Here is an 18,621-nt window from a genome sequence, read left to right as displayed (position 1 = left end):
TCCCAGGGACGGGGGAGCCTGGTGGGCTGCCGTCTCTGGGGTTGCACAGAGTCGGACATGACTGAAGTGACTTAGCAGCAGCAGCAGCATTAGATATGGCACCCCACTCCCGTACTCTTGCCTGGGAAATCCCATAGATGGAGGAGCCTGGTGGGCTGCAGTCCATGGGGTCACTACAAGTCAGACACGATTGAGCCACTTCACTTTCACTTTTCACTTTCATGTATTGGAGAAGGAAATGGCAACCCACTCCAGTGTTCTTGCCTGGAGAATCCCAGGGATAGGGGAGCCTGGTGGGCTGCCGTCTCTGGGGTCGCACAGAGTCGGACACGACTGAAGCAACTTAGCAGCAGCAGCAGCAGCAGCAGCATGAGATAGAAAAGTGTCTGATAAAATGAAAAGATGCTCCTAGTATACTACTAAACAAACAGGTTACCAAAAAAGCATCAAGAAAAGTTAGATTTTTATAAAAATGTACATGAGTGTGTGTGTGCATGTGCATATGCATGAACATACTTATTAGCACTTTTTGTTTCAGAAGAATAAAACCAAAACCATGAATAGAAGGCTATAATAAAACCTCAACAGTGGTTAATGATGGGTAGTAGGATTATGAATAATTTCTATTTCTTCTTTTGCTTAACCTTATTTTATAAATTTTTAAAAATTAATACGTGTTACTTTGGTCTGAGAAAAATAAATTTTACATTTCAAAATAAACTTACAGAAATACAAATTAAGAGTACTGAAGCAGATATTTAAGGCCTGTTTCTCCTTCCTCGCCCTAATGAAAATACCTTCTCTGGAACTCTCTGTAGAAACCTTCAGTGATCCAAAGACATGGTGCTATCCTATCTTCCATTCTACAATGAAAGACTAGTAACTGTACATTTAAGACAGATTCAAAGAAAAAAAGGAAAAGCCATCCATCAGAACCTCTCTCCTCACCTGGGCGTAGTGTAAGAGCTTCTCGGTGGCCTCAGGGTCTCTGTTCCAGATGAGGTCCTCACAGAGCTGGAGAAGCTCCTTGTGGATGTCATCATATACAGGAAGGCTTCCAGCATTCACTATTCCCATGTCCATACCAAACTAAGGGCAATAAAAACAAAAATAAGGATTTCCAGTGATACTCTAAACCAGGGATCAGTGACTCTTTCTGTGAAGGACCAGATAAAAAATACCGTAGGCCACAGCCTCTGTCACAACCACTCAACTCTGCTGCTATAGCATAAAGGCCGTCATAGACAGAATACAAGTGAGAGCGTGTGGCTTTGTTCTAATAAAGTTTTATTCACAGAAAATGGCAGCAGACCAGGTTAGTTTGTGGGCCAAAGTCTGCAAACGCTTGCCCTAAGTAAAGGCTGGTGTCCAAGGCAAACAGGTGTTCCACTATACCTTGATCGCATGGTACAGGAAAACCCCATGCATTGCCTCTCGAATGGCTTCCATTCCTCGGAAGGAGAAGGACAAGTTGGAAAGACCACCGCTTACTTTGGCTCCAGGCAGCGTTTCCTGGAAAAAATTTTAACATATGAAAAGATTTCCCTAGTTTGCCAAAAGCAGCAATCGTGTTCCTTACGCTTTTTAAAATAAGAATGGAAAGTAAAAAAATATATAAAGTCCCAAGTAAATCAGAACTTCTTAATATTGGAAATAAAAGCAAAAATAAACAAATGGGACCTAATTAAACTTAAAAGCTCTGCACATCAAAGGAAACTATTAGCAAGGTGAAAAGGCAGCCTTCAGAATGGGAGAAAATAATAGCAAATGAAGCAACTGACAAACAACTAATCTCAAAAATATACAAGCAACTCCTACAGCTCAACTCCAGAAAAATAAATGACCCAATCAAAAAATGGGCCAAAGAACTAAATAGACATTTCTCCAAAGAAGACATACAGATGGCTAACAAACACATGAAAAGATGCTCAACATCACTCATTATCAGAGAAATGCAAATCAAAACCACTATGAGGTACCATTTCACACCAGCCAGAATGGCTGCAATCCAAAAGTCTACAAGCAATAAATGCTGGAGAGGGTGTGGAGAAAAGGGAACCCTCTTACACTGTTGGTGGGAATGCAGACTAGTACAGCCACTATGGAGAACAGTGTGGAGATTTCTTAAAAAACTGGAAATAGAACTGCCTTATGATCCAGCAATCCCACTGCTGGGCATACACACTGAGGAAACCAGAAGGGAAAGAGACACGTGAACCCCAATGTTCATCGCAGCACTGTTTATAATAGCCAGGACATGGAAGCAACCTAGATGTCCATCAGCAGATGAATGGATAAGAAAGCTGTGGTACATATACACAATGGAGTATTACTCAGCCATTAAAAAGAATACATTTGAATCAGTTCTAATGAGGTGGATGAAACTGGAGCCTATTATACAGAGTGAAGTAAGCCAGAAGGAAAAACACCAATACAGTATACTAACGCATATATATGGAATTTAGAAAGATGGTCACAATAACCCTGTGTACGAGACAGCAAAAGAGACACTGATGTATAGAACAGTCTTATGGACTCTGTTGCAGAGGGAGAGGGTGGGAAGATTTGGAAGAATGGCATTGAAATATGTATAATATCATGTATGCAACGAGATGCCAGTCCAGGTTCGATGCACGATACTGGATGCTTGGGGCTAGTGCACTGGGACGACCCAGAGGGATGGTATGGGGAGGGAGGAGGGAGGAGGGTTCACGATGGGGAACACATGTATACCTGTGGCGGATTCATTTTGATATTTGGCAAAACTAATACAATTTGTAAAGTTTAAAAATAAAATTAAAAAAAAATAAAATAGGAAGGCAGACTAAAAAAATAAAATAAAATAAAATAAAATAAACGTAGCAATTTGATGAAAAAAAAAAAAAAAGAACTTCTTGTACCTAGACACAGACTACAACTTGGATATCAGGGAGACACGAAAGCAATGCTTCATTGTTTTTCCTACTATAATCTCCCTAAGGGAAAAGAAAAACTTCTGCTTTATCTCTGTGTACTTCTACAGTGACCATGATATGGCTACAATACATGGTGAGTGTGACATAAAGTATTTGCTGAATAGGGATTTCCCTGGTGGTCCAGTGGTTAAAACTCTGAGCTTTCACTGCAGGAGGCAGGGGTTCAATCCCTGGTTGGAGAACTAAGACCCGGCATGGTCCAGCACACACACACACATCTGTTGGATAAATAACAGAAAAAGAAAGAAACACCGACAGATAAGAGGAGGAAAACCAGAGAGGACAAACAGAGAGAAGTTGGTTATTCACGAGCTACTAGAAGGCTTCTATAGCCTAAAGGAACAATCTCCCTAGTTCACTAGAAACCTGACTAATTTTAAAAGGACAAAAGGAAACTGAGGTCCCCACCACACCTTATGACATATGAAGCATTAGCGTGCACGTAAAACAGGAACTCTTACTTCCTGTTAGATAGGGTACAGACTAGTTCAAGCATTTTGCGAGAGAGAGCTGCCTTTATCTACCACTGGACCCAACCCTTCCGCTTCTGGGTATATGCTATAGGGAACCTCACAAAGAGATACATACAAGAGATGTATACACACAGTTTTGTTCATAACTTACCCAAACTGGAAACAAACCAAGCGTATGTCAACTACAGAACAGTTAATTATGGAAAAGGTAAATGATGGAATATTATACATTAGTAAAATTGAACAAAGCACAACTACAACACAGGTGGAGGAAAAAGGCATAAGAATCTTAAGATTCTGTTTATATTAACATGAAGTTCAAAAATATGCAAAACTAACTATACTATTTCTACAGTGAATTCTTGCTATTTGTGGTACTTATGTTCCATGAGTCACTGCAAACACTGAACTGGGGCATGCTGAAAACCACTGCTCTCACAGGAAGTGCAGGGTTAGGTCTGTGAAACTCTGGTCGCAAAACTGTCATCACTGATCAACATATAACCCTGTTTCCTATGTGTCCATTTACAGCTATCTTGTTTAATATACACTGTTGATTCCCTAATGTTGTGTGCTCACAGCCCACAGCATGACAATTCATGTCTAAACAAAGTCCATCTAACAAACATTTTCTCCATGAAGCACATCACAGCCTTTGTGCACACAGGAACACAGGGCAGCACTTCACCACAGTACGCAGGGGCTATCCAAATACAGAAATCAATCAGCAAAATTTTAAAAAAGCTCAAAAACGTGAAAAATGTGGCACTAAACAGGCCATGAAAAGGGTGCTTGTTTACAGAATGAGGACTGAACCCAGGGATGCAGGGCGTTGCCTCTGTTGACTCATCTGGATCACAGCGGTCAGGCACTCAAGAGTTTTCACCGCTCTGCACGTGTGCGTGCCCGTGAATGACTGCAGAAGAACAGTCAGTATTGATTTTGGAGTCACAAATAATTTTCTCTTTTTTAATAATTTTATTTATTAAATTTCTGGCTGTGCTGGGTATCTGTTGCTGCTTGGGCTTTCTCTAGTTGCTGCGAGTGGAGGCTACTCTTCATTGCAATGCATGAGCTTCTCATTGTGGTGGCTTGTCTTGTTGCTGAGCACAGGTTCTAGGGTGCACGGGCTTCAGGAGTTGCAGTACATGGGCTTAGTAGTTGTAGCTCCCGGGCTCCAGACCATAGGATCAATAGCTGTGGTGCACAGGCTTTGCTGCTCACCAGCATGTGGGAACTTTTTCTGGACCAGTGATCAAACCTGTGTCTCCTGCATTGGCAGGCAGATTCTTTACCACTGAGCCATCAGGGAAGCCCACAAATAAATTTTAGTGAGTAGGTAAATTTGCAAATAAAAAACCCAGGATAATTCAGATTGACTGTGTATATAGAAGTGTTAAAATCATATAGAAGAGCAGCAAGTAGTACCATAAAACTCAGAACGAGGTGTAATCAGAAAGGAAGAGACATGGGGCACTTTCCATTTCCTGTTTCAGGTCCCAGGTGGAAGCTACTATATGCCTCATAATCATTTATCAAACTCTGTATCTTTTATATATCCCCCAGTGTGTGTGTGTTTTACATCACAATATAAAATAACATAGAAAAAAATTTACAAAGCTCCTAAATTTCAGAAAGCCAATTTGCTACAAGAATAAGAATGTCAATATTCCTTGCCAATAAATATATATATGTGAGCTCAAGCTATTCACTGAAGCCATATGATAAATCTAAGCAATGTCTTGGATAGAAAGGAGAAAAATGTTCATACTTACTTTAATGACTTTTGTTGCATTGATAAAATTAACAGCATACAAGTTATGTTCTTCCATCCCAGTACCAATGGTGAGGATATTAGGGTCAAAGATGATGTCATTTGAATTGAAGCCCAGTTTTTTCAAAAGGAGGTGGTAGGCCCGCGTGCACACTCTGATTTTGGTATCTGTTTCTGTTGCCTGGGGAAGGAGTAAAAATGTAATTTGAAAGAGAAAAATGAGGTGTTCTCTATGAAAACGGAAGGACCATTCACTTGTCGAAAGCACTTAGGTACCAATGCTTGGATTCCATAGAAATCCAAATGCCAAACAGCCTTTAAACATTTATCAAATTATCTCAGAGGAGGAATTGGTTTAAAGTCCCTTTATGTTTTCATCCACACAACAGCTATAATGCTTCTGTAAAAATCAAATCTCACACACACACATATGGTATATTAATATATAGGTTTCTTAAAAAGACACAAGTGATAAGAATTCAAATAAATGACAAAATTAGTGCCCCTCCTCTCTGGACCTGCCTGCACTCACCCAGGCTTTCTTGGCCCTTCCTATAGTAAGTCTACACAGATTCAAAGATGTGCATTTATTACCCACCTCCAACCCCACCCATCACAGCATTAGCTAATATAATATATTTCCAAACAGTGACCCTAGGAAGCCAAGCACTGACTCCAGCAAAGCCCAACCCACCGATGCTTCCTACCTCCCTCAGAATCAGGTCCCGCACCTCCAAATTTAAGGTTTTATTTTTACAGAAGCAGTGTAGCTGTTGTGCTGATGAAAACATCTCCCCCCTCATCTACTCCACTCTCCCCACACCACTCCTTTGATGTTCCTGAGACCCACCAAGCTTGTCTTCCCTCAGGGCCAGTGTGGGAAGTGGCCACTATCTATTTCTATCCATGGCTGCCACTGCCTGGAACACACTGTGACATGGCAGCACTCAGGCCTCTGCACAAATGTCCCCTTTTCAGAGAAGCCTTCCTTAATCACGATCTCTAAACCAGTTCCACCACCGCCTTATGCCTCCTCCACCCCTCTTCATAGCATCTCTCCTCCTAGAAATTATTTTCCATGTTACAGAAAAACCTGAACGAACTTTTTAGTCAACCCAATATATTTATCTGGCATGTTGTTTATTGTTTTTTACTTGTTTCTTTAGATATGATTAATTGGACTAGAATCAGTCTTGCTGTACCCCCAGAGCCGAGAGCAGTGCCTGCCAGAGGATGTGCTCAATATTTCTGTTGAATGAATGAATGTACCTCTGAACAGAGCATTTCTGAACTTTGTCAGGGAAACTGTCTTCAGGTCAAATGTACAATCTCAATGCAAGGCTTATTCAGTGAATTACATGCTGAATGATTTCTGGTTGCAGAAAAAACAAATTTGCTCTAAAGAAAAAATGAATACTTGCTATCACTACAGAATTCCGAAAAAATAAGTAACATACAATTCTGAGTAAATATGCAAAATGTTTTTGAAAAATGGCCAACACCACTGAATCAAGTGTTGAGTCTTCCAAGCTAACTACTTGGAGGCAGGATACCCTTGACTGGATGTGAGTGCTAAGAGCGGTCGAGAAGCAGTTCCTGATCACACACATCTTCACCTCTAAGGGGAGCTCTCCAGGGGCCCACCGGGAGGAGGGGTGAGGATACTCTACGCAGTTCAAGGACATTTAGTGAGGCCCCATCCTCCAGAGAAAGGCATGGTGGTGGTGGTGGTGTTCAGTCGCTCATTCATGTCTGACTCTTTGCAACCCCATGGACTGTAGCACACCAGGCCTCCCTGTCCCTCACCATCTCCTGGAGTTTGCCCAAGTTCATGTTCATTGTATCAGTGATGCCATCCAACCATCTTATTCTCTGACGCCCTCTTCTCCTTCTGCCCTCAATCTTTCCCAGCATCAGGGACTTTTCCAAAGAATCGTCTGTTTGCATCAGATGACCAAAATACTGGCTCTTCAGTATCAGTCTTTCCGGTGAATATTCAGAGTTGATCTCCCTTAAGATTGACTGGTTTGATCTCCTTGCTGTCCAAGGGACTTTCAGGAAGGAGTCTTCTCCAGCACCACAGTTCGAAGGCATCAATTCTTTGCTGTTCTGCCTTCTTTACGGTCCAGCATTCACAACCGTATGCAACCACTGGGAAGACCACAGCCTTAACTATATGGGCCTTTGTTGGCAGAGCAATGTCTCTGCTTTTCAAGACACTGTCTAGGTTTGTCCCTGTATGGAACAACTGATGGGTTCAAGATCGAGAAAGGAGCATGACAGGGCTGTCTACTGTCACCCTGTTTGTTTACCCTATAAGCTGAGCACTTCATGAGAAATGCTGGGCTGGACAAGTTACAAGCTGGAATCAAGATAGACAGGAGAAACATCAACAACCTCAGACATGCAGATGATACCACTCTAATGGCACAAAGGGAAGAGGAAATAAAGAGCCTTTTGATGAGGGTGAAGGAGGAGAGTGAAAGAGTCGGCTTAAGACTAAATATTAAAAAAAACTAAGATCACGGCAACCAGTCCCATTACTACATGGCAAATAGAAGGGGAAAAGGTGGAAGCAGTGACAGATTTCCTCTTCTTGGGCTCCAAAAACACTGCAGACAGTGACTGCCACCATGAAATCAGAAGACGACTGCTTCTTGACAGGAGAAGCATGGTGAGAGGAACACACAAAAAACTCACTCAGATCTAGGCTTCTGACTGCTCTCCTACCTTGGTGTTCTTTCACAACTGGTCTCGTTGGTCTCTAATCTCTCCCTGTTCCTGTGGCTGCTCAGGTTAGAATTCACCTCCTGCTGGGGATGTGACTTAGCAGATCACAGGTTCTAGGGAACAGACCACAAGGAGGGGGCTCTGTAGCCCCACTGCTCCAGGCTTTAGGGAAGGTGGGAGACTCTCATCTTTCTTAACTGAATGTCTTCAACAACTTCTTACTTCTCCCTTCAGTTAGTGATAAAGTTAAGGTTAAAATCAACATGTGAGCCCAGAAGAAAGTGGTCAAGAGCAGGTCACCTAGGGCTGCCTTTTCATCTTCAACTTCAGTTATCCGTTCACCAGAGGGCCAAACAGAGGTCTAGGTTCTAGGTTAATGGCCCAGCTAAGCTCATTAACTGAATAGGAACAGGGGTTTGGGGCTACCAGTGCTGTTACTATTTCATAGTAACCTAGTTGGGTTGGTGAAGTGAAGTGAAAGTCGCTCAGTCGTGTCCAAATCTTTGTGACTCCACTGACTATACAGTCCATGGAATTCTCCAGGCCAGAATACTGGAGTGGGTAGCCTTTCCCTTCTCCAGGGGATCTTCCCAACTCAGAGATTGAACCCAGGTCTCCTGCATTGCAGGTGAATTCTTTACCAGCTGAGCCACAAGGGAAGTTGGGTTGGTAGGTCCTGGTCATTTCTTTCATCTGAGTCATGAATCTATCACTAGGTCAGAACCCAAGCAACCATCAGCTCCATAAGAATGAGGTCTTTTCAAATTGTTCTCCCAACACCTGGTACACTACTTGCCACATTAAAAGAAAGCAACTACCATCTGTTGAATAAACAAGCAAATCTCAGAATGCACAGTTTCAAAGGACAGGCCTTTGCCATAAGCATATCAAGCTAGATTCTCCAAGATTCCCTCTGTCCTGTTCTTCAGCCAGGGTGGTGACACAAACATGCTAATAAGCCTCAAGGCTTGAGGATTTTACAGATCCAGAAGGCTCTCAACTCTGCTGGCACATTTGAGTAACCCGAAGGGATTTCTGTTTTCTAATACTAATACCTGTTCCTGAACCTCACTCAAGACCAGTTAAATCAGAACCCTGAAATGAGACCTAAGTAACAGTATTTAAAGAGCCTCTTAGTGATCCTAATGTACAGCCCAGGTGAGAACCACTGATGAGTGAGATGCACCTTCTTAGGCTGAGTTAGAAGAAACCCCAGTGACAATACTGCAAACCTAAGGGCCAAGGTGGAGAAGGCAATGGCACCCCACTCCAGTACTCTTGCCTAGAAAATCCCATGGACGGCGGAGCCTGGTAGCTGCAGTCCATGGGGTCGCTAAGAGTCGGACACGACTGAGCGACTTCACTTTCACTTTTCACTTTCACTCATTGGAGAAGGAAATGGCAACCCACTCCAGTCTTCTTGCCTGGAGAATCCCAGGGATGGGGGAGCCTGGTGGGCTTCTGTCTATGGGTCACACAGAGTCGGACACGACTGAAGTGACTTAGCAGCAGCAGCAGCAAGGGCCAAGAGGGAGGAATAAATATCTTCTCTCTAATTTTACAATTTACTAGGTTTATCTACTAGGTGTATCTACTTAAGCTGTAGGAAAGCTAGATAGCCATCAGTAGGTAGAGGCTTCGTTAATAAATCCACTGCTCAGCCACAGCATGATTATCAGACACTTAGGGAGAAATAAGATGAATGTAAAATAATTTTTTATTTATTTATCAAGGCTGATACTATGAGAAGGCAAAAAAAAGGATCAAAGACACCCAGATACTGTGAAAATGCAAGCTAACAAGAAGCAGAGAAGGAATGGACCAACTTAAGAGGCAGCTTAAAGGTTTCAAATGACTGAACCAGCTTAACATGGGACAGGGAATACAGCAGGGGCCATTCTGCTGCCAGAGTTCAAAATGGAAGTGGTGGAAGAGACGCACATGCCACCATCAGACAGGCACTGACAAGTCAGAAAGAAAAAGGCTGAGAAAGGGAACTTTCGAAGGGAAAAACAACATGACAAGAGACATCTGGGCTTTACAAAATTACTGAGGACATAGACTTTGTTCAGAAATCCTTGGAGTGGCTTCTCTACTGTAGTTAACGTGTGAACATGAGCTGAAGGCAAGGGTGAGGACACCCAGAGCCCAGGGAGAAGCAGCAGCCTGAGGGCAGAAATGGAGGCAGGGGATGAAGCTCAGGGGACAGCACTGAGCTGGGAGATGTGAGGTCACCTTGGAACGTCTCCCGGTTCACTCCTCACCTGAAAGAATGGAGGCTGTGCCCCTGACAGAACTCACACTTGAGGCAGAATGTGGATGCTAGGAACTTGGGATTAACGGGGAAATGGACAGGATTTCAGACTTGAAGTCAACATTGAGAGGCAACCTGGTGAGGAAAAGAGGACTGCATTTTCCCATCAGCGTTTTGTTTCTCAAGTTCATCTGATGGTCATAACTTGGCCAGGAACAGCATAGTTGCTCCTGGGTTGGGGGATGTGAAAATGAGTTTGGCTTGGAGTCCATGGCCAAGGGTGGGAGAAGGAGGTGGAGTGGGCACAGGTGCTCAGTGCCACGGACGGAAGGACAGCCAGGAGGGGCCCTGGGGAAGCACAATGGAGAAAGAATAAATCTCCACAAGTGGGATTTGGGGGCAGGGTGTGTGTGTTAGGGGAGGGGTAACAATGGAGGCTGCCCAGAAAAAAGGGAAGTTGAATAAAGGGAAGTTTCTCCATTAGCTGAGAATTTCTGATTGCTTAGATTTGACCTTGGAGCCAACTATGAAGAGGCAATCTGCCACGCAAGGGATTGGTGTAGACAAAATTGCAGGGAGAAGGTTCATAAGTTGCTTTTTCTAAGGCACTGTTTTCAAATACTATTGAGAACTTCACAGCCGATGAATCAGGCCAGCCAGAGACAGGCTGGTGACCAGGCAGCAGCAGAGCCAACCTGACTGCCCAGTGACATGACACTGACAAAATGCAATGCTGTTGGCCCTGTGTGTGTGTGCTCAGTTGTGTCCAGCTTTTTTGTGACCCCAGGGACTGTAGCCCACCAGGCTCCTCTGTCCCTGGGATTTCCCAGGGAAGACTACTGAAGTGGGTTGCCATTTCCTTCTCCAGAGAAGGAAATTCTTAGTACACATATCAATCCCTGGAAAGAGCAGAGGATGGGTCTGCTTTAGTACCTTCAAAGGGAAAGCTAGGAAGCAGATACAGTAGAAAGAGACAGCTCCCAGGAAGAACAAAAGAAGACTGACCTACTATCTAGAGATGTATTTAAAACAAATACCCCCAAATATTAGGTAAGACCTACAACCTATCTAGATAAGACCTATAACCTGCCAGGAGCCGGCGAGAGACATTCCACTCGTGACAAAGGTCATGAGGAAGGAGGCTTGGCATACGCAAAGGCGGGATCAAGCCTCAGGAGTCCCCCCGGATATTCTCGAGCATCTTCCCCCCAAAAACCAGAGTCTGCCTACTTTGTTGCTTTGTGCTCTCACCTCTGACTTTACTGGGGGCTGTCCCCCACCACCATCTCGCTCTCACTGACAAAGAGTTAACTTACAGCTCCAATTAATAAAGTTCCTGGGCAACTAGGAGTGTTTAAATCCAAACCCCTCAGATGGCTCTCTAACTCGCCTGACAAGTTTACCCGGACTCCTACAGCTATGCATACGATTGTTTACACTCTCCCAGTCTCGAGAGGCATAGGAAGCTTAGAGCCTCTCAGAGAGTTAGAAACTGTCAGAATAAACAGTAAAGGATTTCATTGATGAGCCAATGCTTGTTGCCAAGTTTTCACATCCCCTGTATTGTATCCTTGAATGTGTATTAATTAATAGTTGGTATGTAGAAAAAATAAGTAGTGGCCTTGGTGTTAGAACTTTAGACCCTTAAGGTAATAAATGCTTTCCTTTGTTGTAAACCCATTACACATCCACCCTATAGAAATGCAATTTTATCTTTGGAAGATGGTGCCAAATCTTAAAATAATTACTCTTAGAGAAAATAAGTCTTTGTTGATAAGTCCTTGTCAAGAGTCATAAAATGTTACTAGGCCTTCTGGCCAGAAGATGATGTAAATCACCTAAACCATTTGTATACGATAAATTTGCAGGAATGAAACCCTGGTTTTTGATAAGGATCAGAGACTGCTGACTTTGCATCACCTATTATCCTCTATGTGTAACTTAGGGTATATAAGCCCCTGTTAAAAATAAAGCTACGGGCCTTGCTCACCAACGCTTGGTCTCCCCATGTCATTTTACTCCTTAACTTCCAGCTGAGTCTCCATCTGGAGCGCGGATATCCTCTGCGACCATTTATTTGCCTGGGCTTCTAAGACCCACTCGAGAAGGTGTCTAAGGTGGGGCACCTTCCGCTATTCGAGAGGGCGCCTGCGGCCTCCATGGTCAGAGCTAACCTGGTGTCACGGGTTATATTGATTTTCCGCGTAAACCAAGCTACTCAGCCTCTTTTCTCCACTGAATTTTCCTACAGAGCTATCCTCATTCTACTACTCTTTATATCTCTAATTAACATTTGAATAGGTCGCCTAAGCCGTCTCTCCTTCGAATACCCTGGATCAGCCGGGGCTGGACCCCGGCAATAACCTATCTAGTTTTGCCTTCCTTTTAACAGGGCTTCCCAGGTAGTGCTCCAAGCCCTAAAAATGAACTCTCTCCCTGCTTTTCAGATCTTTCTGGAATCCTACTGTCCTAGATTTTCCCTGCTTCATCAAGTCTTTCTTCCACTTTCACCAAAACCTCTGAAAGACACTGAATCTTGAAAGGAGCTGGGTCCTCTACTGGCCTTTATATATTCTCAGTGCCCAGAGCCAGCACTTGGCAGATAGAAGAGGATTAAATACGAAAACCTTATTTGTCCTTTCTCCATCAGCCAGATAACATCAGAGAGAAAAATGAGTTTCAGAAAAGAAGTCGCCCCGGATTAAGAACTGGGTAACTCACAATCAAAAATGGACAAAAGATCTAAAGAAGACATACAGATGGCCAAAGAGAAACGGAAATCAAAATTTGCAAATCAAAATACCTATGATGAGGTATTACCTCACATCAGTAAGAATCAGTTCAGTCACTCAGTCATGTCCGACTTTTTGCGAACCCATGAACCACAGCATGCCAGGCCTCCCTGTCCATCACCAACTCCCAGAGTCCACCCAGACCCATGTCCATTGAGTCGGTGATGCCATCCAACCATCTCATCCTCTATTGTCCCCTTCTCCTCCTGCCCTCAATACTTCCCAGCATCAGGGTCTTTTCAAATGAGTCAGCTCTTCACATCAGGTGGCCAAAGTATTGGAGTTTCAGCTTCAGCATCAGTCCTTCCAATGAACACCAAGGACTGATCTCCTTTAGGATGGACTGGTTGGATCTCCTTGCAGTCCAAGGGACTCTCAAGAGTCTTCTCCAACACCACAGTTCAAAGCATCAATTCTTTGGCACTCAACTTTCTTTATAGTCCAACTCTCACATCCATACATGACTATTCAAAAATCATAGCCTTGACTAGACAGGCCTTTGTTGGCAAAGTAATGTCTCTGCTTTTGAATATGCTGTCTAGGTTGGTCATAACTTTCCTTACAAAGAGTAAACGTTTTTTAATTTCATGGCTGCAGTCACCATTTGCAGTGATTTTGGAGCCCCCAAAAATAAAGTCAGCCACTGACTGACATCAGTCAGAATAGTCATCACCAAAAAGTCTACAATAACAAATGCTGCAATAGAAAGGGGAACATAAACCGGTGCAGTCACTGTGGAAAATGGTATGGAGGTTCCTCAAAAAATTAAAAATAGAGCTACAACATGATTCACAATCCCACTCTTGGGCATATATCCAGAGTAAACCACAATTCAAAAAGATGCTATTGGCAATTTGGACCAGATAATTCTGTGCTTTGTAGGGTTTTTAGCAGCATCCTTGCCCTCTCCCACTAGATGTCAGAAGGACATCCCCTCCCAACAACCCAGTCATGACAACAAACAAAAATCTGTCTAGACATTGCCAAGCGTCTCCTGGGGTGGCCAAATCACCCCATTTGGGAACTACTGGTTTAGAAGAACCACCAGTGACATAGCAGGTGAGGAGATCAGAAAGCAGACTCATCTGAATGGTCTTTATCATGAGCCAATGTCTCTTCACGGCTTTTCTCTAGAAACAACAGAGAGAGGCTGTTAGCTAGAAAATCCTACTCCACAAAGCCAAATACTACAGGCTGGATGAAGCAACACTATGTCTCAACAGGAGCAAATGAATCCACTCAAATCTCTCTCACAACAAATGCATTCCGGGAAACTGGGACCCTCAGCACTGGAGGTATGCCAACTGAATGTCATGCTATTATTTCTGGTGGACAGGATGAACACCCCAGGCACGGAGGTAAGACCAAACGTGGGTCGGAGGCTTACGCTCCTCATATTCCTACAACAAACTCTCACCTCTGAAGGCGTACTGGACAAGTCTCCTTCCTACAAAGAATTTAAAATACAATCCATCTTATAAAGAAAGGCTAAAGGAGAGAAATACTCAACCATGTCATCTTCGCCAGAGAGGGGTGACCTCTCTATAGCCACTAAAAAGGAGTCTCTTGAAATGTGAAAATATACATCAGATTTTAACAAAGCTCAAAGAGTGTCAGAGAAGAAAAATTGAGAATCAACTCCTTGGCTGGGGTCAACTACCTTCAGCAAAGTAAAAGTAAAGGTGATTTTGGTCTCCTAGAACTACTGGTACACATCCTACTGGAAAATAAAACTACGGGTACACACGCTACTGGAATATTCAACTCAAAACCAGTATCAACTTATCTGAATTTAATTAAAAAGCTGATGAAATAAAAATCTAAAAATTATACCAAAGGAAAAATATTTATGAAAGGAAAAATAAACAAAAATCACAACAAGGAAACAACACAAATACATAGGAATGCTCTTGAGATTTCCTATTAAAGAAAAACTATAAAACTTGATTGAATAGTAACTGGAAAGACATATCATGTTCCTGAATGACTCCCAGATACAGATTCCTCATTATTTTCTAGATTCGGTGCTAAGTCACTTCAGTCATGTCTGACTCTGCTTCCCCAAGGACTGTAGCCTGCTAGGTTCCCCTGTCTACGGAATTCTCCAGGCACAAATACTGGAGTGGGCTGCCATGCCCTTCTCCAGTTTTCAAGATTCAGTTCAGTTCAGTTCAGCCGCTCAGTTGTGTCTGACTCTTTGTGACCCCATGAACTGCAGCACACCAGGCCTCCCTGTCCATCACCAACTCCTGGAGTTCACCCAAACCCACGTCCATCAAGTCAGTGATGCCATCCAGCCATCTCATCCTCTGTCATCCCCTTCTCCTCCTGCCCCCAATCCCTCCCAGCATCAGTCTTTTCCAATGAGTCAACTCGTCACATGAGGTGGCCAAAGTACTGGAGTTTCAGCTTTAGCATCAGTCCTTCCAAAGAACAACCAGGACTGATCTCCTTCAGAATGGACTGGTTGGATCTCCTCACAGTCCATGGGACTCTCAAGAGTCTTCTCCAACACCACAGTTCAAAAGCATCAATTCTTCTGCGCTCAGCTTTCTTCACAGTCCAACTCTCACATCCATACATGAGCACTGGAAAAACCATAGCCTTGACTAGACAGACCTTTGTTGGCAAAATAATGTCTCTGCTTTTGAATATGCTGTCTAGGTTGGTCATAACTTTCCTTCCAAGGAGTAAGCATCTTAATTTCATGGCTGCAGTCACCATCTGCAGTGATTTTGGAGCCCCCCAAAATAAAGTCTGACACTGTTTCCACTGTTTCCCCATCTATTTCCCATGAAGTGATGGGACCGGATGCCATGATCTTAGTTTTCTGAATGTTGAGCTTTAAGCCAACTTTTTCACTCTCCTCTTTCACTTTCATCGAGAGGCTTTTTAGTTCCTCTTCACTTTCTGCCATAAGGGTGGTTAGGATTAGTTAATTTTAATCAATATCCTGATAGAGTTTTATTTCTCTATAAATTATAAAATTATTTTAAAATCATTTTAACATAGGAAAATGTGTTGAATATAATGAATCTTTTATATGAAAATACTGATTATCTTTTCATATAATCAGTATACACATGTATAAGCAAAAATAATATAGTCTATTCTATTATGTGCTAACTGTACTTCTAAGAAGCCTTACATAATCAAAAATTGTCATATAAAAATAATCATTTCAATCAGAAAAGGAGAATTCAATCTAGAAAGTGAGTAGTGATAGTTATTTTTCCCCACAGAAGATTCTTACTATAATTTATATATTATCACATAAGAAATTCCCTGGCAGTGGTTAAGAATCCATGTAGGGGACACTGGTTTGATCCCTGGTCCAGGAAGACCCCACATGCTACAGGGCAACTGAGCCTTTGTGTTACAACTGCTGAAGCCCAGAGGCCCTAGAGCCTGTACTCTGCAACAAGTAAAGCTCAGCAATAAGAGGCCCTCACACTGCAACTAGAGAGTACCCCCCACTGGTCACAACTAGGAAGCTGGTGCATAGCAACGAAGATCCAGCACAGCCTAGAACAAATAAATAAAGTTATAAAACATTTTTTTTTTAAAGTTGATTTAAACTACTAACATCAACCAAAAAACAGAGATGCTTCCTTATTTGCCTTCTAATCTAGAAGTCTCAAGGCCAGTTCTGTCATACCTGGCCTTGACCTTGCTTTGACCTTGAGGTTGTCATCACAGTATAGATGACAAGCATAAAGCAAAGACAGCCATCATGTACTGGAACAACAGTATGTGTGAATTCCTCTGCTTTATTTGGTTGCAACAGTGGTTTTCCATTTAAGAGAGCTTTCTACTTATAACGTGTGCTATCAGTCAAGCAAAGCAAATCTTGGTTCTTAACTGATTGTTACACTCAATAGTGTTGTGAACTCAATCGACAGAAGAAATGCCTTTGCACCAAAATATCTGCATTGTTGTTTCCTGAACTTTTCAACTACATGAATTTTTTTGCTTTGCTCTTTATAATTTTTAATACAATTCTTTAATGAGCATGTAAGTCTATAATCATACAGAAAAATATTTTTAATTAGGAAAAGCATTTTTGAAAAAGGCACCTTTAATTTCACCATCTCACTCTAACAATTATTCTCCTTTACAACATTTTCCTCCAAACTTTACCAAATGGAGTTTTTATGTAGCTGTATATATACACTGTCTATATAACTATTGTTTTATGGTTTTATTTATATCTTGAAAGCACTGTTATGCTGCACCACAATATTCATAATTAATACTTAAATACTTTGAATAATATTTCAACAGACTGATGTAACATAAGTTATCAGTATCTACCCATTTGGGCATTAAGGTTATTATATCGTCAATAAAAAGCTAGTGAAAAATCTCTTCATATACAGTATTCTTATGCTGCTAATGCTTTTATTGGGATAACTTCCCAGAAATGAGATCATTATCTCAAAGGGTATGAACATTTTTATGCCTTTAGGTATTACAGGGTCATTCAAAAGGACTATCCCTGGAGAAGGAAATGACAACCCACTCCAGTATTCTTGCCTGGAATTGACAAGTCCATTGACAGAGGAGCCTGGCAGGCTGCAGTCCATGAAGTTACATGACTGAGCACACAGGCATGAGGGTGGAGGGAGATGTGTTTGTAGCAATAAACTTGGTAGAACTTAAAAAAAAAAGTCAATCCCAATTTATGCTACACTCTACAATGAACAAGACTTTCTCTTTACCACTGTTATACCAGCACAGATCTTGATGATTTTAAAGTATACTTTTGCTAACTTAGTAAGGACAAACCATTACCTTAATATTGCCCTAATGTGTATTTTTCTCATAACTGGCAAGTCAAAAAATTTCTTCTACATTTGCTCTTTATTTGTGGACACATTCAAATCTAAATTGGGAACGCTTGTTCTTAGCCAAGATCAAGTACTCTGCAGTGGAGATAACACAGGATTTGGAAGCATGTATCAGTTTTCAAACCAGGCAGGCCAGGGATCCAAATGTGGCTCCGTTATGTCCCAGCCATTTGACCTTGGCTCACTGTAAAACAGGACGACAGCTACCCCACGTGGCTGCTATAAGGACTAAATGAGACAAACTCTGCTGCTGGTTTTCAGCCAGAGTATTCATGAGAATCACCTCCAAGCCTGTAAAATTATTGAAGCCAGATCTTACCCCAGGCCAAATGAGTCAGAAACTCAAGGGGCAGAACCCAGGGCTATGTATGTTTTTTTAAAAGCACAGGCAGTGACTATCCTTCCCTGTGGGAACACTTCTGCTTTACACTCCCAGGAAAGCACCACATACACAAAGCACACAACACTCCACTCTCATTCTCAGAGCTTACCTTGCCTCCTGCTTCACTGAGAAAACAGAAGCACAGACTCCCCCAGCATTCTCAGCTCGGCCTTCTCTCCTGCACTGTGAGCATGCTAACTCCCCCTCCCTGTGCAGACTGGCTGCCAGTCCTCTCAGCCCACGAGGTCATGGACCCAGCAAATGCCCCCTTTCTCTTGCACATCAATTCCTCCCCTTCTGTCTACCAGGTCATTCCCACCAGCTTACAAAACCATGTGGTCACATCACGTACCTTCACACAGACACACACACACACACATTCTTTTTCTGA

The 18,621-nt window shown here is 42.5% G+C and overlaps 1 protein-coding gene across 3 annotated transcripts in view; it reads right to left on the bottom strand.

The window, feature by feature from the left end:
- The window catches only part of MTR (5-methyltetrahydrofolate-homocysteine methyltransferase), a 134,241-nt gene that overhangs the window by 58,446 nt on the left and 57,174 nt on the right, over positions 1-18,621 (bottom strand). For all 3 annotated transcript variants that reach the window (XM_010860114.1, XM_010860115.1, XM_010860116.1), the window contains 3 exons: positions 5,224-5,403; positions 1,396-1,512; positions 949-1,089 (listed from right to left, as the gene is read on the bottom strand). In XM_010860114.1, the coding sequence (XP_010858416.1) occupies positions 949-1,089; positions 1,396-1,512; positions 5,224-5,403 (438 nt within the window). The remainder of the gene's footprint in view (positions 1-948; positions 1,090-1,395; positions 1,513-5,223; positions 5,404-18,621) is intronic.

Source organism: Bison bison, unplaced genomic scaffold (assembly GCF_000754665.1).
Source record: "Bison bison bison isolate TAMUID 2011002044 unplaced genomic scaffold, Bison_UMD1.0 scf7180017864462, whole genome shotgun sequence".
NCBI classification, from domain to species: domain Eukaryota; kingdom Metazoa; phylum Chordata; class Mammalia; order Artiodactyla; family Bovidae; genus Bison; species Bison bison.
Note: the sequence above shows the minus strand (reverse complement) of the source record. Positions and strands in the feature narration are given on the sequence as shown.